Source organism: Myotis lucifugus, unplaced genomic scaffold (genome assembly GCF_000147115.1).
Source record: "Myotis lucifugus unplaced genomic scaffold, Myoluc2.0 scaffold_4727, whole genome shotgun sequence".
NCBI classification, from domain to species: Eukaryota; Metazoa; Chordata; class Mammalia; order Chiroptera; family Vespertilionidae; genus Myotis; species Myotis lucifugus.
In genome coordinates, this window is record NW_005875775.1 from 325 (window position 1) to 11,057 (window position 10,733).

The 10,733-nt window shown below is 47.9% G+C and overlaps 1 protein-coding gene across 1 annotated transcript; it reads left to right on the forward strand.

Annotated features, from left to right (window-relative positions):
* Window positions 1-804: 804 nt before the first annotated feature.
* LOC111824719 (cadherin-like protein 26) lies at window positions 805-10,231 on the forward strand (the record flags this gene model as incomplete). Its single annotated transcript, XM_023749262.1, has 5 exons — window positions 805-909; window positions 2,955-3,116; window positions 7,004-7,151; window positions 9,752-9,918; window positions 10,103-10,231. Coding segments are annotated over 5 exons (711 nt in total), but the record flags the coding sequence as incomplete, so codon positions are not given.
* Window positions 10,232-10,733: the final 502 nt, after the last annotated feature.

Below are 10,733 nucleotides of genomic sequence, written 5' to 3' on the forward strand. Positions count from 1 at the left end.
CTGGCCCTGGACAATTTTACACAGTGATTAGAGCGTTTGGCCCAGGTTTGATACCTGGTCAAGGGCATGCACGTACCTTGGTTGCAAGCTGGATCCCTGGCCTCGTAGGGGCACATTGGGAGGCAACCAATCAATGTGCCTCTCCCACATCAATGTTTCTCTCTCCCTCTCACTCCCGCTACCCTTCTACTCTAAAAGCAATGGAAAAGTATCCTTGAGTGAGGATTTTTAAAAAGTACATTTTTCTGGATAAAAATTAATGTGGCAATAAACTAGGTTCATGTGTCATAAGTAGACAGTAACTGTAAAATATATAGGTAATACAAACAAAACCACGGTGTTAAGTTCTACCTGTATTCTCTTGCCTGAGAAGTCTCCGACCCTAATGCTGCACCTACGTCTTGCTCTCTCTGGGTTACCAGGGGGATCAGAAGAGAGAGAGAGGTGGTAAAGACCCATCAGCTCTGGAAGGAGGCTTCCGCCTCAGTGATTTCAGACAGAGTGGGAGCAACGTTCCCGCTCATTCTGTTTGCGTGTCTGCCACAGGCCAGGTGTAGGCACACAATAGGCAGTGGTCTCCCAGGCTCTGTCTCTGTGGCCCCTAAAATGACCTCATGGACCCTGGGAGTCACTGGTGGCCATGCCTCGCAGTTTAGGAAGGACTCCGAGGTTGGTAAGAGAACAGGTGTGTTTCATTTCTAAGCATCAGAAGCTGTTGTGAGGATGAGGAAGGATGTGGGGAGGGCCAGCCAGCGCCTGCCCGCATCACTGCCTTGCTCCTAAGCACTGTCACTGCATCTCCAGGCGGAGAGCCACCGGCCTCTACGGCGATACAAGAGGAGATGGGTTGTCACCACCTTGGAGCTGCAGGAGGAAGACACCGGACCCTTTCCCAAATTAGTTGGAGAGGTAAGGCAGCTGCTCCTCCTCTGGGAAAGGCCACATTGGCCCCCGATCAGCAGGGCCCCGGGCAGGACGATGACGTCCTGGCGGCCAGGTGGCCGTGAGGTGGGGCGGTGGTGCTCAGAGAGACCCTGGACTGTGCTCCCCATGTCTGCCTCTGCCTGAGTGGTGACTTCTCCACGGGAGTGTCGCCGAGAAAGTTGGGGTCACATATGTCAATGGGCTGGTTAATTCCAGTCTGCAGGCCTGATTTATTTAACCCATGTGGAGTCTTTTTAAAAAATTCATTATCCTATATAATAGAGAGCTAATATGCAAATGGTTGTTGCACCCTCGAGCCCTTGTGCTGGGGCCAGGGGACCTGAGGTCTGGCCGGGGAACCTGAGACCATGCCGCCTGCCCGGGCACCAGGCCGGGGGACCTGAGGCTGTGCCCCCCGCCCCGTGGGGCTTGACAGGGGTGGGGCCGGCTGGGTCTGGGTCTCATGCGATTTTGAGGTGCATGTGGTTGGGCGGGGACTTGACTCTGGGTCCCACAGTGCACCCCAGTCTGACAGGAGAGAGATTTTTATATACTTTTTACTAATTTTCTTTCATCTCTGACACTTCTATTATAAAGAAAGGGCAAATAGCAATATTAAAGTATTTTCTCTAATTAATTCCCTTTTAATGTTCATGAATTTCATGCACCAGGCCACTAGTTTAAAAATAAGGAGATTGTGGTTACCAGAAGCTGGGGCGGGGGGAGGGGAGGGGGTAAAAGTGAGATTAAAATAAAAAAGGAAAGTAGAACTGTGGGTGCCAGGGGTGGTGGGAGGGTGTCACAGGTGAGTGTTTAATTGGGACAGTCACTTTTGCAAGATGAAAATGTTCTGGAGATGATGGTGCTGACGGCAGCACAATGACATGAATGTACTTAACATCACTGAACTGCGCACTGAAAAACAGTTAAGAGAGTAAATTTATGTTGTTATTTTAGCACAATAAAAACATTAGAAAAAATAGGGAGGCTGTATTAAAAGTTCTGTCTTCTAGAAGCTTTTTAAAAATTGTAAAACCTGACCACATGGAGCCATTCTCACATGGCAACAATTAGATGGGGTTTGAGGTACTCAGAATGCCACAGTCCCCACCACTCCCTACTGTCTCCCTCACTCTGAGGTTGAGGATCAACTGAGGCACCAAAGAAGACATCCAGTGCTGTCAGAATGCCAGAATTCTTACACATGGCCCGGGCTGTGCATTCCACCACCTTCCTGGCTGTGATGGGCTTCTGAGTTACACAGCGTGCTTGCGTCCACTGTGCCTGATTCCTAGAAAATAATTAAGAATAACTCATTTTCACAATGTTTATAAAAACAGCATATGCCTACTATAAAAACCCTACAGGACGTTTTCAAGGCCTACAGGGAGTTTTCAAGGCCCAATGGTTAAAAGTGTAGACTCCCAGGGGTTGGAGCACATGTTCCAGACGTTCCACGTGCTCCCTCTATTAGGGACCCTCGTTGCTTCCTCATCAATGACCTGCTTCCGTTAAGGGCTGTTCTACAGTAGGTCAGGACGAGTGAGGCATGCAGTGCGCGGGCTCACTCTGAGCTCTCCTAACTGTCAGCTGTGTGGCTATTACTTGTCTTTCCCTGGTCGGACAACCGAAATTCACAAACGGGTATGCATGCTTTCAGATACCTCCCTACAATTTCACCACGGGAATCTGTGTTAGCAGAATGGGTCACACTCTGCTTGCTCTTCCACATGCAGCTTCTGCCTAACCCTGGGCCACGCCCATTTCTGGGGAGGAGCATGGACGTCCAGGCCACAGCATTCTTTCCATGTGGTTGCACATTGATGTTGCTTGTGACTTCTCACTATTAACAGTCAACTTGTTCCTTGCTCCTGCACCTTTGCTGACCCGCTTATTTCTTTAGGACAAGCCCTCCCATGCACTCTTGCTGGGTATGGTTCTTCACCGATGCCTCTGAGTCTCGGCCTTGGTAAATTATATGCAAAGTGGTTTATGCTCATTCTGTTTTTCTTAATTTTTCTTCCTTCCAGCTGTTCAACAATATGTCAGTTAACATGGCACTGATGTATTTAATCAGTGGACCAGGTGTGGATAGATATCCGGAGATTGGCTTGTTTTCTATAGAAGATCACGAGAATGGAAAAGTCTATGTTCACCGCCCTGTTGACCGAGAGACAACGCCATCTTTTACGGTACCTAGAACTCGATACTGTAAATCTCTGGCTGGAATTGTGTACGTGGTAGCATTATCTGAGCTGTGTGTCAGGTTATGGGAGGTGGATGTGTTATTATGCACCTCGGAGAGCTTTAAAAGTGTGCATGGGACCCAGAGGTGAATGTTGTAATCTTTAGTCTGGACATTGGCTTTGTAACGATTTCTGTGTCTATGTGAACTGCTACCCTTCTGCCTTTTACTGACCAGTATCCCCACAGATCAGGATTTCACAGCATTAAATGAGCAAATTTATTTTCTGAAGAGTCACAGTTGAAATCTATGGAGAGAGGTATAGACAGACCCCTGGGTTGCCTAATAACTGATGAGTGAGCAGCTGCACACCCGGCGACAGTTTCTTAGTGGGAATCCAGGTCCTCTACCTGACCGGCTATACGTTAACTCCTTTGGGGTTGGAAGGTGTTAACATCAGAGAGAAGGGATGTAAGTAGTGACCTCAACATTTTTATATACATAAGAAAATATATTCCCTTAACTCACTGACAGGTTCTGCATCTCTAACTTATAAAGAGGCAGAAAGTATCCCCAAATTCTGAAAGACATGCAAAGATGACTCCACACAAACCCTGTCCCATCCACATAAACCCTGTCCCATCCACAGAACCTGCAGAGTCTGGTAAGAGAAGGAAAACAGAGGTCACGGGGGACCCTGGGATGGTGCGTTCTGGTCTTTAATGAGTGCAGATCACCCAGGGGGCTGGTTAAATGCAGACGCTTGGCCAGTAGGCTCTCTCCAGGAGATGTGTCTAGACGCTGAGGATGGAGGACCTAGAACATGACAATCACAATGACCTGTGCAAGGGCAGAGCAAACATTTAGTGCCCGTAGTTTTTCTTTTCTGAGTGTTGTTTGCTTTTAACATCTTCAGTGAAGTCTTAAGGGTTGTTTTCTGAAACTTGAGGTACAGATGGAAAAGCCTGGCATGTCGTAGATGGGTCCCAGGCACCATTTATGTCAGAAAGAAAAAATGTGGGGACACGGAAGACATCCCCATGGTTCTTCCCATCAAGATTTCCAGGCCCTGTGCTTGCACCTTCCCGGCTTCATCAAACCCATTTACCCATCCCCAAAGCACTGCTCACAGGTGTCCTTTCACAGGGATTTCTGCAACAGTTGGCTAGTCAGTCCTCTTATTTGACTGCAAACCTGCAGGAAGGAAGATACAGGTGGGAACTCTGAAGTGTCCCCCCCCTCCCCCCGCCCCATGGCTCTCTGTCACATTACTCTGGTTTTTCTCCCCATTTCTCTGCATTCCATGAATGCGTACTTCTGTGTTTGAGTGCCTTTTGAAGGTCAATCTCCATTAGAATGTAGGTTCTAAGAGCGGTGAGACCCTGTCTTGTTCATTGCCATGACCCCAGCATCAAGAAGAGGGCCCTGTACATAGTAGGTCCTCAATCATGTTGGATGAATAAATGCACACAGAAAAATGTAGGCTCTGCCTTCCAGGGTGTTGTGGGTTGAACTGTGTCTTCCAAAAAGATGGGTTCAGGTCCTGACCCCTGGTACTGTAAATGTTAGCTTACTTAGATATAGGTTCTTCATAGATATAAACAAATAAAGGCGAAGTCATTCTGGGTTACTGTTGTGTGTAGGTCCTAACCCAGTGACTGGCATCCTCATGAGAGGAGGGAGATTTGGACTCAGAGAACGACACGGGGAAAGGCCATGTAAAGCTTGGCACAGAGACTGCAGTGATGCATCTGTAGACCAAGGACTGCTGGCAACCACCACAAACCGGGAGACAGATTCTCCCTCAGAGCCTCCAGCAGGAACCAGCCCTGCCCACACCTCAACTCAGTTCTGTGAAAGATGGAGTTTTTGTTGTAAGCCACGCAGTTTGTAGTCCGTTGTTCCAGCAGTCATGGACATGAACACACTGGGGTTAGAAGATGTGACGTGACTGACAAGGAAGATGCCAACCTTCAGAAGTGGGACAGCTGAGAGACTTCCGGTCAAGGTGGAAGCGTCCATAAATGCAGTACTCACACATTCCCACAACCACATCAAAATTACAACTAAAGCACAGAACAACCATCATTCAGAACCGCCTGAAATTTGGCTTAACGGAAATCCTACAACTAGAGAATTAAAGAAGAAAGCATAATGAGACTGGTAGGAAGGACAGAGGTGCAGAACAGCCTGGCCCAACACCCACCTATGTTGTTTTCTTAATTGGGAGGGATATCTTGTCTGCAAAGGTTTACGTGAGGAGCACGGGGTCCCAGCCCCATACCAGGCCCCTCCGCCCAGGGATTCAGTGCCAGGAAGAGAATTCCTGTAACTTCAGGTGGGAATTGTGGCTGAGTGACACAGAGGCTACTGAAGTCCCAGTTGTTCCTCTTAAAGGGCCAGCACAGAGACTTACTTGGACTCACTCCCTCTGAGCTCCAGCAGCTTGAAAGGAACCAGGGATATATGGGGAGGAACTAAATTGTCTGGCATAAGAGCAAAGAACTAAGAGGCAGCTTTCTCCCAGACAAAAATGCTGGCAGAGGTCACTGTTCCTATGCTGAGACCTTCCACACCACAGTGCTGACTGGCGGGCACCATGTCTGAGTTTCCATCAAGCTGGCCCACAGTGTGTTCCCCACCCTGGTAACTTCCTGAAGCCCTGCACCACCCAATTTGCAGCCCCACTCAAGCTGTGTGCAGTGGTCTTTCCATATGAATAGCCAGTCCAGGCTCAGGCTTCAGACTTTTCTAAAATCTCTCAAACAAGCAGCAGCTGGCCTCAGAATGCCCTGTACCTCTCAAGAGAAGGCCCCAGGCCCAGCACTAGCAGCAGCCTGCCTTGGTCCACAGTTTGGCCTCTCCTGGGCACCGCCAAGCCCAACACAAATAGCAGCCATCTGCAGATCACTCTGTAGCTTGTACTGGGTGGCCCCAGGCAGGGCACAGGAAGTACCTGACTTTGCAACTCCTGGGGGGCCTCAGAGCCAGGGGACCTGGTGATCAGCTATACACCTGCCTCCAGGTGATGGGGGCAATGAGGGGAAGAGGGGGAGGGACATCTATAATACTCTCAACAATAAAGATAAAAAAAAGTGGAGAGCCAAGTGTCACGGGAGCACTATACAAACTGAGCGTTGGGGCTCAACCACCTGCCTCGGTGGAAGAATGCTGATCATTGTCTGTCCATAATGACAGGTGCTATTAAACACTAAGTAAGCCCAATGCAGTGGCAAAAAGACCTTTCTCGTGGCACTGGACAGTGAAGGAGTCACCAGAACCAGCCTCAACACTTCCCAGTTGTGTTTGGGAGGTGGCAGGGTCTGGGTGTGGGATGGGGGGGCTAACTTCTTGTTAATTCTATGAACCTATGAGAAGCAGTGACACCAAGTTAGAACTTCTGTAAGATTTAAGATGGAGTTGAAAAGGGAAAAGGTCTTTTTTTTTCTGTGCAGAAATCCTATCTATTCATATCAAAACATGCTCAATTTCATAGGATGCAAATACACTAAAAAAAAAATTCATCCTTTCATATTCCTCGAAATAACTTTTTGTTGATCTTTATCCCAACAGTTATCTTGACCCACTTACGATCTCTGCATAGAAGTGATGTTATATGTGTTTGGCACATAGGATGTTTCTTCTTGCTCATCTGTGTCTAAGAGCATAGACCTTGCATGTGTAATTTTAAATAGCCATATGCCAATCCACCACGTCAATGCACTATGGTTTGTTTCTCCGAGGATGGCAATCTTCCAGCTACTACACAAGGCTAATTCCACATGCAGGAATTATCCCTGATGTCTCCTTTCTCCATTGTGATTCTGGCGGCAATGTGATTAGCGTCACCAAGCGAGGGGTTCTTCCACATTAACAAGGTTCTCTGCTTCCCAGGTTTACTTCGATGTTGTGAACCGTTTGACAGGAGAGTACGTGGACAACTCCTTGATCTTCAACATCAGGATCACTGATGTGAATGACCATGCGCCCCAGTTCCCCGAGAATGAATTCAATGTCAGTGTGAGAGAGAGCCACGCAGCAGGTGTGTGTGCTGGGCTGTGGGCTGCCCTTCCTGTCCCCTGAAGGTTCTCCTGCCGACACTTGGGGCACTTGCTCGCAGTTGTCTGCAGGGAGGCAGTTCACTGGCCACATCCAGAGGGCTCAGGCTCTGGATCAGAGTGAATGCTTCAGGTCTGCAGCCTGTTTTTGTTGGCAATGCAATGTTGAGTCCTCTGGCAGAGTCAATATGTAAATACGAATATCCTATATAATAAAAGTTTAATATGCAATTGCCCCCTCGGGCGGTCATTCTGCCCGGAAACTGGGAGTTTGGAGACTGTGAGTTCACGGAACATGGCAGGTGTTGGCAAAGTGGCGCTGGCAGTGGGCAGCAGTGGAGGTGCTGCTGGCACTGATGGGCCCCAACGAGAGTGGGACTGTGGTGGGATGGTGGAGCAGGTGAGTGGGCAGTGCCAGGTCAAGGCAGGTGTGAGCAGAGCCCAATTGCCCCACTGATCGCCCTGCAGATGGCGACCAGTGGTAGCGGCAGGGCCACCGCCTGGCTCACAGGCACTGAGGGAGCCGGATGGAGGGCCTGGCCCCAATAGATTGCCCTGCAGGCAGGATGGTGGAGCAGGTGAGGGGGCAGCACCAGCCAAGGTGAGGTGCAAGGCAGGGTTGTGGAGCTGCAAGGCTGGGGGCATGAGCTGGGGCCTGATCTCCCCAGGCCACCCTGAGAGACCCCACCTGTGCATGAATTCATGTACCGAGCCTCTAGAATATATATAAAAGGCTAAATGTCCATCCAACCAGTAGCTATGATGTTCACTGATGACCAAGGGGCAGATGCTCAACACAGGAGCTGCTATGATGCACACTGGCCATTTAAAAATAAATGGCACCACGGCCTGGCACCGACAAACCTATACTTGGCTTCCCCACCACCACCCCGGAGGGACACCCAATGAAATCGCAGCCAATGCTGCCAAGACTCCATGACGCAAAATGTGGCCCACAGCCTAGCCCAGCCCAGAAATGGTCACTGTGGGTACCAGGTAATGATGTCATGTAGCAACACCCAGCTTCCTCTCCCTAGCGATTAGCCTCCTTGGAGTTTCTTCAGCCCAGGAGCACAACTTGCTTTATAGCCAGGTGCAAACATTTTACACTTTAACCAAATGTTTGTGAAGTGTTTTCCCGTGCCTCATCTCATTTGATCCTCATAAAAGTCCTGGAGTAGGTAGATAGGAGACTCAGTGGAATCCTAAGTTTCTTTTCATTAGCCACAAAACGGAGATTTAGAAAGTTTAGAAACTTGACCCAACTGAAAAGAAGTAAGAAATGGTGGCCACTGAAAATGACTTCAGGTTTTCTCACTGCACAGAATGTAGTCAAACACTGCTGCAGTTAAATATTTTACCCTTTGTTCTCCCTGTATGATCTACAATAATAATCTGCTTCATGTTGATATTTACTGCTGTGTTGCTGACAATTACCTGAAAGAGAAGTTGGGGTGCTTAACTGGGCTGGAAAAAGTTTAGCTAAATCAGAAAGCAAGTCTAATTAAGCAAATTTATTCTATATCTATAAAAGACTAAGTTGACTTGCACATTCGCGAAACATATAAAACTCTCGCTGGTGCCAATAGCATGCATGTTTCGATCTGTCGTTGTCGATTGTGAATTTCGTTGACACTTCTATCATAGAGAAAGGGTGCATAGCGATACTAAAATATTTCTTCTAATTAATTTCCTTTTAATGTGCATGAATCTGTGCTCCGGGACACTAGTCTAAAATAAAGCCAAATGCAATGAGGGAGAAAGACAGAGCTGGGCAGTGAGTTCCTGAACGTCACCGTAATTTCTCACGTGGTGGGAAATGCACCCACAGTTTGTGTTCCAATTTACTCCTCCACACCATCTGTGGGAGTGGATGGTTCACATTAGGTGCTTGCATGCTTTGTAAGCTTCTTGGCTCTTTTCATTTCTTCTTCCCCTTGCTTGTTCCTTTCTTTGTCCATTTCCATTAGTGTGTTTCTCATTTTTCTTCTTGATTTTAACCTCCTCACTCTGTTTTATGAATGTCTATGTCGCCCAGCTGGCATGGTTCAGTGGTTGAGCATTGATCTATGAACCAGGAGGTCAGGATTTGAGATTCGATTCCTGGTCAGGACACATGCCTGGGTTGTGGACTCGATCCCTAGTGTGGGGCATGCAGGAGGCAGCCGATCAATGATTTTCTCTGATCTTTGATGTTTCTTTCTCTCTCTTCCTCTCCCTTCCTCTCTGGAATCAATAAAAAAAATTTTTTTTTTAAAAAGAATGTATATGTCTGCCATGTATATTTCAAATATGTCCTTCTGGTTTATTATTCTTTTTAAATTTTGTCTGAAGCTTTTGTATCCATGCAGTTAAAAGCCTACCTATCAATTCTGCCCTTTAAGTCTTCTGCATTTGCAATCATGGTCATATGATGATGTGAATACCCCTTTTTGTTTTGTCTGCTCCTCCTACAGTTTGATTTTATATGCAAATATTTCAGCTATTCTGGTGCATGCCCCAATGCCAGTCAGCAAAGTGTCACCTTCCTACGGGTCCGATAGGCTGCCTTTGGCCAATAGTAACAATTTAAAAATTCTTCCAGGTCAGCCTGTTCTTCAGCTGTTAACGGTTGATTTGGATGAAGAAAATACTCCAAATTCTCGAGTCCTTTACTTCCTCGTTTCACAAAAGCCGTTACTGAAGGAAAGTGGCTTCGAGATTGACCGTGATAGTGGAGAAATCCGACTCTTGGGATGCTTAGATTATGAGGTTATGTGGATTTTATTTTAAAACAATGAAATGGCTGTGTCTCTGACCCTGGGCACAGGATTGATGTGGCACTGGGAAACCCTCTGGCTGGCTTGCTACTGAAATTCTAAAATGGGATGTTCCTGTATTGACATCCATCCCCTTTCCCGCATCGGAGCTTGACTTCCCTTTCCTCCCCATATAGACTGCTCCTCGGTTTACACTACTAATCAGAGCGAGGGACTGCGGGGAGCCACCGCTGTCGGCCACGGCCACGGTTCACATCAGCGTGCAGGAAGGCAACAACCACAGGCCCACGTTCATCCAGGAGAACGTAAGACCCGGCTGCCCCTGGTCCCAGTCCCAACATGACGGCCCGAGTCCTAGGCTCAGTCCCTGAGGGAGTCCCCATATCACCCTGCATCCTGTAGTTCTCCAAAGTAACGGAAACTAGAGTCGAGAAATGACCACGTGATTAGAGACTCGTTTGATTTAGTCAAATGAGCTGGCATGTTTTACTACTTTGTGTGAGAAACTGCTCAGAACTTTTTCGTGCATAATTTCATTCTTAATTGCTGGAACTACCCGTGATTTCTGCTCCACACATGCAGACACCGAGGCCTCCAGCGAGGTTAGAGATGCCACACTCACTGTACCCCAGAGTTTCCCAAGCTCCACACTATTGACATTTGGAGGTGGGAAGTTTTCATTGGGGGGAGGAGGCTGCCCAGTGTATTGTGGGATGTTTAGCAGCAACCCTGCCCTCTACCCACTAGATGCCAGCAGTCCCCCCCAAGTCATGGGAACCAAAAATGTCTGCAGATATTGTCACCTGT